The 16,063-nt window shown below is 49.4% G+C and overlaps 1 protein-coding gene across 4 annotated transcripts; it reads right to left on the bottom strand.

Annotated features, from left to right (window-relative positions):
* Nucleotides 1-3,540: 3,540 nt before the first annotated feature.
* On the bottom strand, nucleotides 3,541-7,531 carry ADCYAP1 (adenylate cyclase activating polypeptide 1). 4 transcript variants are annotated; one of them, XM_072330122.1, is made up of 5 exons: nucleotides 7,404-7,531; nucleotides 6,074-6,181; nucleotides 4,677-4,811; nucleotides 4,282-4,377; nucleotides 3,541-3,914 (listed from the first exon to the last, which is right to left on the bottom strand). In XM_072330122.1, the coding sequence occupies exons 2-5, from the start codon at nucleotides 6,172-6,174 to the stop codon at nucleotides 3,728-3,730; spliced, it is 519 nt and encodes a 172-aa protein (XP_072186223.1). In that variant the 5' UTR covers nucleotides 6,175-6,181; nucleotides 7,404-7,531; the 3' UTR covers nucleotides 3,541-3,727. The 4 variants fall into 4 exon arrangements, with proteins under 4 accessions (XP_072186223.1, XP_072186220.1, XP_072186221.1 ...); XM_072330119.1 differs by having other exon boundaries at nucleotides 6,074-6,206; nucleotides 7,404-7,495; XM_072330120.1 differs by lacking the exon at nucleotides 7,404-7,531 and adding an exon at nucleotides 6,435-6,663.
* Between the last annotated feature and the right edge of the window lie 8,532 nt (nucleotides 7,532-16,063).

Raw genomic sequence — 16,063 nt, 5'->3', positions numbered from 1 at the left:
GGGCAACTTTTTTCTCCATTGCCAAAGCTAGCCACACGGCAGAGCACAGAAAGCCAGGCATTCCCACAAAGCTCATGCTATACGGCTCACCACTGCACAATACTTTCCATCATATCACTTCAAGTAGATGTTTAAATCACTGGGAACACAGCTGATCCCCTTTATGGAGCCGTACTTATACTAAGTAAAAATGGGTTTCTCTGATACTCACAGCGGAACTTCCCTCTTCTGCACAGCTTAGCAAGGGTCAGGTCTGGTTAAGACCTTATTTTTTTGCAGTTGAACCTGTTGCAAGGCTTGTCTTCAAACTGCCAGCATCAAGGAGACCTTCAGCTCGAATCTCTTCAGCACATTCTCAATTCAGATGGGCAGGAAATATCATGTGACCATATTTATGAGCACTGCATAACCACCAAATAAGCCTAGCATCAGTTTCTCCCCATGTGCAGCCTTTGGGAAGCAGTGTCTCAATTTTCTTACACTTCGAGAAGCCACTGTCCTCCCCCCTCCCTCCTCATGGCCACTTCTCTGCATCCTTGTCTAAGACGTTCCTCCCTTATCAGAGTTCTTACCCAGCCTGGAACTCATCCTACATGCAGGCCACTGGCATCTCTGGTCTTCTGAGTTCTTTCAGTGTTTTCCAGACAGACAGCAAAGTGCTGCTGTTGAATCTAAACTACAGAGTGAACACATGGTGGGGAGGATATGACCAGTCTATGGCACATCCTGGAATTAACTTCTTTTTTTATTATTTATTTTCAATAATTTGCTAGGAAATTGTCATTTAATTCCCGTGCTTTAGCATGAGCTTAGAAGGAAATAGAGTTTGGTTTGAACTAAATTGCTGCTGCTTTCTAAGGTCCCTGCATACAGCCCCTGAGCTACAGTGCAAATAATAAACATCAGCAGCTAATGACAAACAAAACTAAAGGTTGGAGGTCGAATACCCCATCCTCCAGAGTGCCGGCAAATTGCCTATGCTCCCTTTGCAGCTGCCTATTTCTCTCTGAGACCCAAGCAGTGCTCGGTGTGCAGCACAACCACCGTTAGGGCAGCACAACACTGGTGCAGAGAATGACGCTACCACTGCCAGGCCAGGTGTGGATGCTAGGGGATGGATGCTGGAGGATGGATGCTCTGGACACAGATGCTAGGGGATGGATGCTAGGGCAATGAATACTGGGGGGTGGATGCTCAGGGGATAGATGCTCAGAGGCGCATTGGCATGCACACAGCATTCATTAAAAGTGGATTAGATGGAAACCTCAAACAGACCAATGCTGCAGAAAAGGAATGAATGCAGAGCTCAGGAATGGTTGGAGGAGTGGGTGACAGGAGCTGATTTGGGAAGCTGGGGCTCGGGTGGTGTGTGCGGAGCCAGGCTATTTGCCTCGGCAGTCCCTCCTAATGAATCACTGGTAAAAAATATCAGAGGGTATTCGGTGATTGATAGAAAGATTAACCAGGCATGAAAAATTAAAAGAACGCTGCTCAGATGTGAGTTAATTGATTTTTTAGGATGAAACGCAGCTTTCCCTGTTAGCCTCTGGGTTCCTCTCCCCCAAACATTAGACGAAATTGCATTGTTTACAAAAATTTATTAATACAAACTTTACACACTTTATATAACAGTTATCAAAGTCCTAGTTATAGATATCAGGTGTGTCATAATACTTTGCTGAAGTTCTCTTTATATCCATTTGCACACAAAATAAGTTCTCTGAGACTAACATCTACCTAAACTATCACTGCGTCTCAGGTCTGCTCGAGGCTCTGTAAGGCTGTTGGCGTTCCTAAAAAGTACACAGAGGATAACCGAGGTGATCACTTGGTGATGCTCGCAGCTAGCCACGGAACTCGAACGGAGAAAGTCAGAAACAAAACGTCAGGAGAGCCCTATGGCATCACACCACAGCCGACACGAACACAGCAAACTCTGCCCATCGCCAAAGAACAGAAAGAAGTACGACTAAAACGCAAGCCGATGTGTTGCAGCATCGTAGGGCCACTAGATAGCCATCCGTCAACTCGTGGCGATTGACAAGGTGAAGAGAAGGCACGAAAGCTGCAAAACTGCTCCCCGCGTCCCTCGGCCGAGCTGTGGGGCGGGCGGGGCCGCGGGGTTCGGAGCCGGCCCGCCCCGTCGGGCCCTGCCCCATAGCGCAGCCCCGCAGCGTGCGGAGCCGGGGCCGCCCCCGGGCTCGGGCGGTGCCTTTGGGAGCGGCCCCCTCCGCGTCCTCCTCCGGAGCCCGCCCCGAGCGCTCCGCGGGTGTGCGCCGAGACAGGAGTCCGTACAGAGAGAGGTGGGGTGGAAATGGTTTATCTCGTTCGAAACCGGACCACAGGTGAACACTACACATTCTTGTATGACAAAAGGTCGGTTTTATGAAATCAGTTTTACTAAGCAATAAGCCAGAATGTAGAAAAATACAATTTTACCTCCAAACTCAATAAACAAGGAACAAAAACGTTCGTCGTAGTGCATAATTCTTTAGTGGTAGCTACAACAGGGGTTCCTAGACTTGTACAACAGAGCTTGCATAAAACAGAACAAAGGAGTGAGAGAGCGTTCACAACCGTTTTGTCGGGTAGTTTTTTTTCCCCCCCCAAAAGAACATAACCCGAAAAGGTGACTCGGGCGGCTTATCAGCGCTCGGAAAGTGCCAGGAGAGGGGGAAATGCCAGGAGTTGGGGCTGCGGGAAAAAGAGCAAAACAATCCAAGGAAAAGAGCGACTCCGACCGACAAACGCACAGGCGAGAGCCCCGCTGGCTGCGGGCGGGGGGAGCACGGAGAGCAGCACAGAGCCACGCACGGCACTTTACAGCCCTCACCGGGAGGGGGGGGGAGGGAAACCTCTCCCTCTGCCCCGCACGGCGCCGTGTGCGCTCCGCCCGCAGCCGGGAGAGCGGTGCGATTGGCACCCGCCGTCCTCGCTGCGGGTCGGCATCGGGGGGCCTGGAAGGCTCGGGGGTCTGATTTTTGGTTGGGTTTTTTTTTGTTTTTTTTTTTTCTCGTTGGTTTGCTCGTTTAGCTATTCTCCCTCCGATAGGCACAATTTGGATCGAGCTGTTGCTGAATCCTCCACGTTCATTGCTGGAGGAGTTACTTTTACGGATAGGACCGGAATCAAAGGAAAAAAAGGGGGAAAATAGAGAGAGAGATCGAAATCTCGAGGCCGGGGGGACCCCCTCCTGCTGAGCCCTCCCTATGCACAGCGGCACACGGTGAGAACTGAGGTCTTCGCCCCCGTGGCGAATAAAAACAGTGCCCTTTTCGTTTCCGTTACAAAAATAGGAGCGCTGTTCGAAGCGGTGATTGTCTTTTTTCGTCTATTTATTTTCTATAAAAACATAAACAGCTCAGGCGAACTCTCGTCCTGGTGCAGCTTGGTATGAAGAATCGCTCTTTAGTATTCGTAGCAGTATTTATATATATATATTTATATCTCATATATAACTCAAGGATTGGTCCACAAAGTAGATCTGTGCGTTTCTCTAGTGCTTTCGTACAAAAGAAAAACCATATTATTATCAAAATATTCATTTAATGGCTTTACTTCATACATAAATACATGTTTGGGGAACACGGGAGCGGCGGTCGTTCCGTCACTTTGGAAATGACTTTTGTTTGGGTTTGGGTGGTTGGGTCTCTCTCTCTCTCTCTCTCTCTCAATCTCTCTCTCTCTCTCTCTCAGGACTACGCACGGCAGCGGCGGTTGCTCATCGCTACAAATACGCTACTCGGCGTCCTTTGTTTTTAACTCTTTGTTTATACCTTTTCCCCAGGACGGCCGCTAAGTATTTCTTGACAGCCATTTGTTTCCGGTAGCGGCTGTAGCTGTCCGTGAAGATGCCGTCTATGTGCCTCTTGCTGAGCGGTTCCGCCTCGTCCCCCAGGCCGCTGCTGGCACCGCTGCAAAGCACCGAGAAGGACACAACCATCAGGAGGGGCCCTCCCTCCGCGCCCCAACCCCAACCCCGGCCCTAACCCCAATCCCAACCCCGGCCCTCACCCCCAGCCCCCGGCCCCGTATCTCGCGGCAGACAAAGGGCGGGGCGGTGCGGAGCGAGGCGTCTCCCCCCCACCATGCATTATGCATCGCGTTCCCGGGGGGTTTCGTTACGATGGCACCACCCGGGGCTGCCCCGCGGAAGGGACGGTCGAGCCCCGGCTGCGGCTGCTGATCGCTCCGGCAGAGCACCGCGGGGAGATGGGGCCGCCCCGCCCCGGCCGCCGCCCGCCGCGCTTTGTTCGCTCCCGTCCCCGCCGCAGCCCTTACCCGACCCGCTTGGCCATCAGGGAGTGCAGGTATTTCCTGGCGGACAGCTGGCCCAGGAGTTTCCTGTAGGCTTTGCTGAAGATCCCATCGGCGTGCCTGCAGGGGGGCACGGCCCGTCAGCGCCCATCCCTGAGGCCCGCCCCGCGGCACTGGGCCGCCACCGCCCGTCCTCCCCGTATCCCCCGGGCCCCGCTTCCCGCAGCATCGTGGCCCCTCTCCTTCCCACCCCGCCACCCCGACCGGAGGTGCCCATCCCGGGTCCGGCTCCTCCACCCCTACCCGGCTCCGCACCGACCAGGTGGGTCGGCATTACGATTATTTTCGCACCGCCCGCGGTCCCTTGTGTGTTTTCCCTTTCCCCCCTGCCCCGGCTCTATCCGCCGCCCCGCTGTCACCTCTTTCCCGGCGGGTAGTACAGCGCGTACACCTCGCCCAGCGCGGACGGCGGCCCCGCCACCCCAAGCGGCTCTTGCTCGTAGGCGAAGTCCTGCAGGGTGTTCCCATCCTCGTCGTACACCTCCTCCTCCAGCCTGCGGTAAGCACGGGCGGGGCTCAGCCGGACGTCCCCAGCCTCGTCCCCTCCGCGGGACAGTGAGCCGACGGAGCGGAGCTGAGCTCGGCCCCACCGGATCCCCCCCGCGCCCCGCTCCTCCCCGCCGCTCCCGGAGCCGGGGTGGGGCCTGCGCCCGCCGTTGGGTTTCGTTGAGCGATGCCTCTGCCCTTCGGGATCTCTCCTCTTTGCCCCCGCCCCAGCCCCTCCCCGCAGCTCTCCCTGCGGTACGATGTAGGTCACGGTACGATCCGGGCGGCTATTTTTGTCTGGAAGCTTTAGCGGAGGTATTAATAATAGATGCCGCTAAAGTGTTCGGCTCCTGCTAATAACGGCGCTGAATGGAAGGAGCCGGCGGGAGGGAGCTGGGGGCCTCCCGAGCCCCACGACTGCTGTTTCCAGCAGGGAGCCTCGCCGGAGGCACCCCACAGATGGGACTCCGTAGAGGGTACCCCATAAAGGAGAGCCCGCAAAGGAAACCCAATAAAGGCGCCCGAATAACGGCATCCTATAAAGGACACCCTACGAAGGACATCCCACAAATGATACCCCACAAATAGCACCCAGCAAAGGACACCCCACAAACAGTATCCCGCCAATGCCACTCCAGAAAGAACACCCAATAAGATACACCCCACAAAGGAAGCCCAACAAAAGATACCCCACGAATTGCACCCCATAGAGGACACTCTAGAAAGGACACCCCACAAAAGACATCCAATAGAAGACACCCCACAAAATCACACTCCACAAACGACACCCTGCAAAGCACACCCCACAAATAACGCCCCGCAAAGGACACCCCACAAATGACACCCAGCAAAGAACATCCAATACGTGACACCCACAAACGACACCTCTCGGACGCCCTCCCGCACGGCGCGGTTCCCCGCAGGACCCTCCGCTCAGAGTTCAGCACTACGGGGAGGGACAGCGGCCCCGGCCCCAAAAACCCCCAAAGCCCCAAAGGCAAAGGAACACAACCCCAAATGGGAAACTCCGCCTGACACCCCCGACGCGAGCAGCAACTCCGAGTATGTAGCACAGAAAAGAAACGCGAGCACCTCACGACCGGGAGGGAGGTGGCATAAAGACGGGTAAACGCGGCGGGAGGGGGGACAGAACCCTTGCAAACTCCCTATGGCTCCCTCATCCTCACGCCGCACCGGCCCCAGGCAAGCACCCCCAAAGAGAAGGGGGTCCGGGACACTCGGACAGCCCCGAGGCGTGGGGGAAACCCACCTGAGCGCCGGGTACTGGAGTCCAACGGCGGGTGAGCAGTAGACGCTGCAATGCATTATTATGCCATAGACCAGGAGGGCTAGGAGCGCTTTGCTACACATTGCCACTCTGTGCGGGAGGGAAAGGAAAAGCGCTGTCAAAAAATAATAATAATAATAATAATATAGTAATAAATAAATCATTTCAAAAAAAAATGAAAAATAAAACCGATATAAAAAATAAAAAATAAATAACAATAAAAATATCAAAAAATATAAACAACAAGAGTCCCCCACGACCCACCGAGCGCAGCGATGCCGCCGCCCGCCCCGTCGGTGCCCTCCCGCTCCGGGAGGCCCCGAGAGCAGCCTTGGGTCCTTACCATGAAACTGTGACACCCGGCACTGAGAGCGTGTGGCTGCGGAAGGGAAAGGGAGAGAGGGAAAAGGAGAGAAACCCCAAAGAGGAGGGGGAAAAATAGAGCCGTCTCCCAAGTTGCGGCCGAAAGGAGTCAAAGGGCTCTCGGCATCGCCTTTCCGCTGGGCGAAGGATGAAGAAGGCGCAGAAGCAGCAGAGAGTTGTTGGCTGGTTTTAGGGGAATCCACTCCGACAAAAGGAAAAAAAAAAAAAAAAAAAAAAAAAAAAAGGAAAAAAGAAATCGAAAAGGCCAAAAAAGTTTGCAGGCAGCCGAGCAGATCCGGAGCGGAGTCTGCAAGGGAAGGGAGCGGGGTGCGGAGCGGCGGCGGCGCCGAAGCGCGGGGCGCGGGGAAGGGACGCGGAGCCGGCCGGGCGCGGAGGCGGGGAGCGGGCTGGCTGCGGGCGGTGCTGCCTTCCCAGCTCGCTCCCCTCTCTGAGCGCCTTCAGCCTCTTCTCCTCTCCCCGCTCGGCGGCTCCCAACTTGACCAAGCCTTCCGCAGCCCCCCGGCTGCCACGCAATTAGCGACGGAATCTTTGCAAACACCGCGCTTCGGCAGGAGCCCTCTCCGTCAACATTCGCTCCCTCGGAGGAGGACGGGCAATATTGGCTGTTGCCCCCGTGGCGGCGGACGGATTTTTATTCATGAATCAAATGCTTTTTTTTTTTTTTTTTTTTTTTTTTTTTTCCTTTCTTTCTCCCCCAGTCACGTAATAATCGGGTATCAGAAAAGACGTCACCACCCCAATTCCTCAAGGAACACAGCTCGGTGTCGTCCTCCAGGATGAGCTGAACGGGAGTCATAGGGTTTCTCATAAACACCAGCTCACGCTTCAAACCCCTCACCCTCCCTCCCCACCCCACCCCCCCCACCCCCACCCCCGAATAAAAAGAATAATACTAATAAAAAGAAATACTAAGAATGTAAAAACCCACCGGTGGGAAGGGCGGAGGAGGGCGGTGCGGTGCGGCTGGCCCGGAGGTTTCCCCGCGACCCCAGCGCAGACATTGAGGCCCCCACGGGAGATCCCACTCCCACCGGGCTTTGGAGGCGGGGAGGGTCTTTTTATTATTATTCCTCCCTCCCCTTCATTATTATTTTCCTTTTCTATTGCGGGATTCTCAGTGTCGTTCTCAGCCCCCACCACACACCCCCGGGGGAAGGCAGCGGTGCGGAAACCGCACCACAAAAGTTGCTTTGCGGGAGGGAAATCCCCGCTCCGCGTCCCCGCCGCGTCCCCGCGGGGCTCTGAGCGCAGCCCGCGGCTCCCGGCCCCCTCTGCACCCCCCTCCCTTCATTTCCGAGAATTACCCCCGGAGATCCGAGGCTGCAGGAGCCATTACCGCACATTTTAATTATTGGGATCATAAGCAGAGAGTTCAGGAAGCGGCAATAATTTCGTTCTCCTGTTTCCTTATTGGAATGGTTGGGTGGTTTTTTGTGTTGGTTTTATTTTTTTTGGTGAAATGCGCCGTGATGAGTTATTGGAGCCCGGATCGATTTCTCAAAAACAACGACAACAAAAAACACAGCAGACAATTACACTGCTATTACGGTCGTTTACTCTTGCGAGATTTTCCGGAGATAAAGGAAATTTAGAACCGATGAATGATTCCCTTCGAAATGGCTGCTGACGGACGGCAGCGCGCTGCACCCCGGGCCCAGCTCCGCTCCAGGAGGGACGGGACGGGACGGGCGTGGGCCGAGTTGCGGGGCCGCTCCCTCGTAAGGGCTTCCCCGGCGGCGAGCGCTGCGCGGGCGCGGAGCCAACGCGGAGAGGAGTCCGTGAGCGGAGGGCGCCACCGCGCGGTCGCCGCCGCCGTCCGGAGGGCTCGGGGAGCCCCGTCGGGGGGCTGGGGAGGGGAAACCGGGAAGCCCCGGCCCTCGGCGTGAGGGCTGCTGCGTAGAGGGGGTGTCAGGCTTGGGGGCGGTTGGGTTTGGGTTGGTTTTGGGCTTGTGGGTATGGGGTTTTTTCTTTCTTATTCCTGTGGTGTTCCTGTTTTTCTGAGCATCACTGGGGTGGTGTCTATGGCGTACAGATGCTGGTCTAGGGCAAGTGAGTAAGTCGCAGGTGATTCACGCCAATAAAATGCTCATCTCGTCGTAGCGCTCTCTGTGTGTGTGCAGCGCAGATATGCACATGGCACGACCACTGCTGAGGGCAAATAAGTAAAGGTTTAAATCTGGCCCCCGCATTGAAGTACATTTCTAGGTAGCTTTGTAATTCAAGGCTGGGACAGATTTCACATTCCTAATGCTTGCCTCCAAAGCAGATTCCTAAGGCAGAATCCAAAGAAAAGTAGTTTTTTTTTTTACTGGCAGAATTTCCTTAGTCTTATTCCCATTAGCTTAAATTAGGCCTTCTAATTTACCTGACTACACTGTTTTAAAGATCTGTTTTATTAACTAGAACATTAACATTCTGAAGGTATTTCTGGTGGTGCTTGCAGCCTCTAAGCCTTGTTAAGCCTGACTGGGACTAACTGCTCTAAAGCGTATGATGCAACATTGCATCACCTACCATGATGAGCACCTTTTCTGCTCTTCAGAATACCGCTTTTTTTTCCCTTTCATATTTATGCATATTAAAAAAGAAAATCCAAGTGCAATCTATCAAACTGTCAGGAACTATATTGATCCATAAAGGCAGATGACATCTCACACACACCTGTTGGAGGTGTAGCTACTCTGCTCACATACATCTCAGTTTTTCCGGGCATTCTGTAAGGAACATGGAAGACTGATGGAACTGGACTGTGTAATCTTATCATAAAAAGTTATACATTTTTCCTCCAGTGTATGAAGGAATAAGTATTTCTTTCTCTAAAACAAACAGCTGTACCAACACTGCTCTCTCTCTCTCAGGCACACCTCTATGGATTTGTCAACTTCTTGTTTTTACCTTTCATAGAATCACAGAATCATAGAATCATAGAATCATAGAATCATAGAATCATAGAATCATAGAATCATAGAATCATAGAATCATAGAATCATAGAATCCTAGAATCATAGAATCATAGAATCATAGAATCATAGAATGGCCTGTGTTGAAAAGGGCCACAATGATCATTTGGTTTCAACCCCTCTGCTATGTGTAGTGTCGCCCACCACCAGACCAGGCTGCCCCCAGCCACATCCAACCTGGCCTTGAATGCTTCCAGGGATGGAACATCCACAGACTTCTTGGGCAACCTGTTCCAGTGTGTCACCACCCTCTGTGTGAAAAACTTCTTCCTAGTATCTAAACTAAACCTCCCCTGTCTCAGTTCAAGACTATTCCCCCTTGTCCTATCACTATCTACCCTCATTAACAGCCTTTCCCCAGACCTCCAATCTTAGACGTGGCTGGGAAGCCCATGGCTCTGCTGATGGGCTCTGTATGTGTTTCCATCCAATCAAAGAGCAAAGCTGTTACTGAGAGTTTTCATCCACTTGGGGACACTCTGGGGTGAAGGTACAAGCTACAGAAAAGCAGAGAGCAACAAACAGGATCAGCATGTGGGCTGCAGCTCTGGAGACCTGTTGTACAAGGAAGGATCTGGGGTACAAAGGTACCCTAAAATCCCAGGAGGGAAAGGAATGTGCAGATGTGGCACTGAAGGACATTAGTGGGGAATATTGGTGGTAGGTAGACTATTGGAGCAAATGTTCTTAGAGGTCTTTTTCAACCTTACTGATTCTATGATTCTATGAGATGCATTGGCCTGACTCAGAGGCCTTTCTTGCAGGCTGGTTCCGTACCATTCTTTACAGATGACTCTCAGGTAGCTGCATCCCACAACAAATTCTTGTGGAGGACTTTTCCAGTAATTCTTTGCTGTCTTTGATGACCTTAACTCTATTTCCAAGCAAAGGCTTGAAGGCCATTCTCAAGCACGTTCGGAGAAAAAGGACTGATTTTTTTCTCCCTTTCTGAAGTGATGAGGCATTGCAGCATTCCTCGTGCCAGCAGTGTGGGCGTACAAGGTGCAGCCACCCTGCTCTTGTCCCCACTCAGAGCTTGTGTTGACAGACAAAAGCAGAGGCTTGGCAGTGCCCTGCCAGCCTGCCCACACAGGAGCTCAGTGTTCAGCCCAGCGTGACGGGTGTCCTTAACCCCATACAGTGAAATAAGAGACGCAAAGGAGGACTCATTCCTATCAAAACACAAAGGCAAGGAGAGCACTTTCTAGAGATGAATGGAAAATCTAACATGGGGCTTGGCTGCACAAGGAGGTGCTGCCATACCACACATGTGGCAACTAATTTCCTTGGAAGACCAATAGATACATTTATAATCTCCCATTTTTCAGCTGGATAGATTTGTATTTTACAGAAGAATAAAAATATCACTTCCCTTGATCTTTTATAACAACTGTTCTTCAATCGATCATTTGAACAGTAGAGAAATAAATTATGAAAGGCAAACAAGACCAAAAAGTCACCTTTCAGAGATGTAATGTTCCCCGGGCCCCTCCTCTATGCTAACACCAATAGCCTGCAGAATGTCACTGCAGGCCTTGACAGCCCATGGGAGGAACAACAGCCTCTGGTGCTGGCAGCAGACCCAGGCCTGCTCCCACCTCCATTTCCATTTGTGTCCAGGGGAGAGTAAATCCATAAACAAATGGAACAAGCAAAGTTTCACAGAGTGCTGCTGATCCACAATCATTTACACCAGACAAATACTAGCCACGATTTCTCTTTGCTCCAGGTTGTTTGTCACAACACTGTAACCCAGCGTGAATAGCAAGTACCAGTTATGCACCCAAATGTGACAGGGTTTAGGGAACACCTTTACAGTCAGAGTGGCTGCCTCACACCCATGTCCAGAAACTAAAATACATCTATAGTTTTGAGGTATCGCTAATGGCATCACTGAGGTTATTCATAGTTTAGAATTACCAGAAATAGTTGGAACAAATTAATAATGAATTAGAACATTTCTTATCATTGCAGGAGCCAGGGAGAATAAATAGAATCATCTATATTTTCCTATTACAAAACAGCATGCAGCCTATTACAAAACACCAGTTTGGCGGTGCTGGTGCTAGAGGAGTGTCGGGTACTGGCAGTGCAGCCCCAGGAGGAGATCTTCATCCATATAGGGACTGTGTAGGATAGCCTGGGGTGGCAAGGGAGGGCTGAATCCATAGGGGTAAGGGTGAGGGCTGATCCCACTGCAGTGGAGCTCAGCCCTGGTTGGCCAAGCACTACTCAGTAATTCCAATTAACCTCTCTGAAGATGGCAAAGGCTGGTGACACCGAGCCTGATGTCAGAGTAGCATATTGCACTGACAGAATCACAAAGGCTGTCTCATTAAGGAGAGTGAGAAGGGAATACAAGACCTCCCTAGGCATTCTGTGCACCCCACGGTGCCCAAGCCGGATAGACAGATACCGGGGCCTGCAGCCAACACATGCTTGTGCTGCTGCTACAGCTGGGCCTGTAGGAAGCACCAGGACACCCACACAGTGCTGCACTCAGGTAGACCGCAGGCTGAGTTCCTCCATATGCAGCTCTCCTTGTGCCTTGCACCGATGGCCACAACTCTGGCCATGGAACATTGATGGTTATCTCAGCACCCAGTTGCCTTTAGCTTTGATTTCTGGGCTTCCCAGATCCCAAACAGCAGGAACACCCCCACAACCCCACAATGTACTGGGGGATGGTTAGGGGCCAAGAACTGTCATTACAAGGCAGCATCATGGTCTTTAAGGTTATTTATATTCATCTAACATCAGTAAAGTAATTCGGTCTACTTAGTCTAAGGAAAAATAAGTAATTCTTATCTTTTAAACTTAAAGAAAGCACCAAGATGTTCTTTTGTGTGTCATTACAGCCTTGATCCATCTCTATCCTCTAATAAAATGCATTTCTGTAATACTGAAGCAATTAATCACCTATACAAAATTGGATTACAATCTCCATTACTCAAAAAATCTTTCAAGTCAGGCTTTCTGAAATATCCTGAGCTATTGAGCAAAATTCCTTGGCCTGCCTTATGCAAAGGTCAGATGAGATGTTAGTAATGGCCTCTTGTAATGTCAAAAATCAGTCTCTGACCCTTGTAATGCCACAGGAAAGGCTCTCACTGACTTCAGACAGAACTGGGAGAGATTTATTGACCTTTCTCATTAGGAATGAGGGCTGTCTGCAGAAACTCCTGTTTGATTTCTTAGCTCTCTGTATATGTCTGTTGGGCTCATTATGCAAATACTGTTGCTTTTGGTCCTGTTTGAATTTCACAGCAGATTACAGAGCTCAACACAACCGGAGGTTGCCCGGACATTGAAGGACTGAACTTTCTCTTTCAACCCTCCAATCTGTTTTGACTCTCCAGAGGAAATGGGATTTGTCCACAGTAACCACTGCGCCTGAAATAATAAACTGCATTACTCTCTGGATATGTTTAAAATCCTGAAACTTTAATATGATTTTTGCACTCTAGTGTAATTCCTTTTCCTGGGGCTTTCTTGCTACCAAGTGTAAGTATATTATTGACTTCGCATTTGAATCCTATGGGCTTTTAGAAAAAGGAGTTAATTTAATATATTTTGGGGTGTTTCTCTGAGATATTTCACTCTACAGTGAAAACAGCTTTCTTCTAAGCCTCAGCGAGATTTGAGATTGCCCTAAAATGTATGCATTGTACTTGTTTCAGTGGTACAAAGTGAATGTTTTACCACTGGATAAGCATCTTTTGTTAGCTTCTCTGATTTAAAATGTAGGAGTGACAAGAATTTGCTCTGAGACACAAAGGACAAGAAGTATGAGCACAGAATTACAGAAATAGCCTTCTCTCATTACCAAATGATAACTATTTAAGATGGTTTAGATTTTGATTTTGCTGCGTTTTTATCCGAGGGGATATGTTTCACTTGTCTTATTGGGAAAAAGGGTATATATTCATCCCAGACAAAATAAAGCTGTTGTCGATAACATGACTTATTCAAACTTCTCATCTACGGGAAGCAAGTAACTCTGTTCTGACTATATCTACTGTCTGTAACTCCTCATATCACTTCTGCCAGTTCTGTTCTGGACCAGGGGTTGCTTTTTCTGTATTGCTCACTTCCACGTCTTTCATTTCTTTCTTCACATTCTCAGCATAGAATGTTTTTATATTACCTCAAAAGCTTGAAATACAAGGTAAATACAGGAATATAGGTTCAAAGTTCTGTTTATGAAAGGGGAAAATATCTCCACATCACAGAGTTTAGAGAAAAGGCCATCTGCAATTTGCTGATGACGTGCACATACAAATTCTGTGGGTTCTACATCATTATAAAGTATTCTACAATTACATTGTAACTTTCATCCAAAAGCATTACTACTAATTTCACAATGCTCTTAAAAGGCACGCATTTATAAACATAATCTATTTATTTTACCCAGGACAGCATGAAATAGAGCAAGTTCAGTGCCTTCTTGGGAGCACATAGCTAAATGGCAGAATGGCTCTAAAATAAATACCTGACCCCAATGACGTCAAAGGCAACACTCCTAGTGACTTCAGTGAGGTCAGAGGACTCCACATTTTTGACAGCAGTGTGGGTTTGCTACTCAGGAGTTACACCTCCTGTTGCCTCCAAACACTTAGTACTACTAATCTCTAAGGTAAAAATCCACTGATGGGTTCTGCCATGGATTCAGAGAAGTCCAGCATTCAGCCTCTGTAACAGTGATTCTAGTCAAAATGAATTCCATTCCACCCTCCAAAATGGTTGTCTTTCTACCAGTCTGGGTAGAAAGCAGCATCATTTACAATGGCAAAGAAAACTATACATCCAAACCAGAAATTCTATGGTGAATGACAGAAAGCACTGGTGAATTTCTCTAGTTGTTGTTAGCCTGAAGATGATTAATAACCTTGAACTAAACTAAAAATAATTAACTCCACATTACTCATCCTTAGAGAACAAGGTAATCAAAGGGGACTTTGCAACTGAGCAAAAGCTGTCCTTCAGAAGGAATCTTTCCCCATCTTCCAGTGTTGATTAGTGAACAGCACTATTAGTCATTACACTCAATATAGTTGGTGTCCTTCCTTGATTTTCCTGGGGGAAGAAGAAGCAGTAGGGAGAGCTGAATCACGAGTTTTCCTCATATTTTTCTTAATGAAAAATCATTTGCACTGCTGTTCTGGAACACAGCACCAGGTAATGTCAGCACATTAGAAAGATGACAGAAGCTCCCAAGCATGGATTCACAGACTAAAAGCATAAACTTGCTATTAGGAAGTGAAGAGAAGAAAAACATCCATTGATTCCTCCTGCTTTCAAGGCTTGTATTTGGTTTAAGTTAACACTTTCTTGCAATCATTCCTTTCTATTTCTACAAATAACACCCAAGAATGTATGATTCATGGTCATGAAAACTTAGGAATGGTTAACAAGTAACGGCACTGCAAAACCTCAAATCCTTGTGGTATTCTGTGCTGTGCTACATTAGTCCTAAGCCTAAATGAGCCTGCAGTGAAAGGGAAGCTCATGAAGAAGAAAATAGCTTCTCTGCTCCAGATAGACAATATAAAACTGAAAGGTCACAGAGATATTAAAACTCTTCTTTTTTTCTTTTTTTTTTTTCTTTTTTTTTTTTTTTAACTAACAAGAAATGGGGAAAATGGGGGGGGGGGGGGGAGGGGGGGAGGGTGAGTTTCTTTCTTGTGAAGTCCTTATGAAAGGAGCAATGTGAAGCCGGGTGCTGCTGTCCAGTTCCTCGGAGAGCTGTGAGCAAAGAAGCATTTGCAGTTGCTTTGACTCACAGCCTCTCAGTTCTGCATCTCCAGGCTGTTGCTTACTGCTAACATCCTTGCGTGGCCTCGGGTCCTGGCTAGAAATGCAGCAAGTTGTGAATATGTAAATATAACTGCTGAATTCTTGACTTCCTCAAGACTTAGCTGTTAATGGAATCTGCATAGCACCAGGTGCAGGAATTATTTGCTTCACATTGTCTTACACTCTCACACAACCTTCAGGTAAACTACCTAGGGAGAAGAACTCTTCTGTCAGGGGAACAGCAGAAACTGCATCTCTGATGGAGACCTCTAAACAACGCACTGAGAATTATATTACAGGGAAAACTCTGGCTTCAACAGGAGCAGTATTACACAGAGAGCAGTAAAGTTTGCATAAATGCATTTCAAAGAAGCCCCATGATACACTTTTTAATAACCCAGCCTCGGATTCCCAATCTCTCTACCACATCCTCATGACTCAATTTCACCTCAGCAGACTCTGCAGCAGTACAAGATGCACCCATCCATCCACCCCATTTCATCCTGTCCTGTCCACCCCCAGCAGCCGTAACCTGCTGGGTGTCACAGTCATCACGTATGACCCGAGTATGACGCATGCACCAAGGATAGATTTGCCAAGTATTTCCCACCAAAGCCTCACCTATGTTTCAGTGCAGGATCATAGAATCATTTGAGTCGGAAGGGGCACTTAAGGACCATCCAATCCAACTCCCCTGTAATGAACAGGGACACCTATAGTTCTACCAGATAGCTCAGAGCCCCATCCACCCTGACCCTCAGTGTTTCCAGGGATAGGGCACCCACCACCTCTCTGGGTAACCTGTTCCAAAAGGCAGCTGCAGCTTCCCATG

Source organism: Excalfactoria chinensis, chromosome 2 (assembly GCF_039878825.1).
Source record: "Excalfactoria chinensis isolate bCotChi1 chromosome 2, bCotChi1.hap2, whole genome shotgun sequence".
Taxonomy (NCBI): Eukaryota; Metazoa; Chordata; class Aves; order Galliformes; family Phasianidae; genus Excalfactoria; species Excalfactoria chinensis.
Note: the sequence above shows the minus strand (reverse complement) of the source record. Positions and strands in the feature narration are given on the sequence as shown.

Excerpts from the sequence above, each read along its gene's own strand:
- ADCYAP1 (XM_072330119.1), bottom strand. The coding sequence starts at position 7,476 with ATGTCTGCGCTGGGGTCGCGGGGAAACCTCCGGGCCAGCCGCACCGCA. Across the intron at positions 6,207-7,403 it reads CTCCTCCGCCCTTCCCACCG|CGCTTTTCCTTTCCCTCCCG; the intron begins GTGGGTTTTTAC and ends ATTTTTTGACAG. Across the intron at positions 4,378-4,676 it reads TACTACCCGCCGGGAAAGAG|GCACGCCGATGGGATCTTCA; the intron begins GTGACAGCGGGG and ends GCCCCCCTGCAG.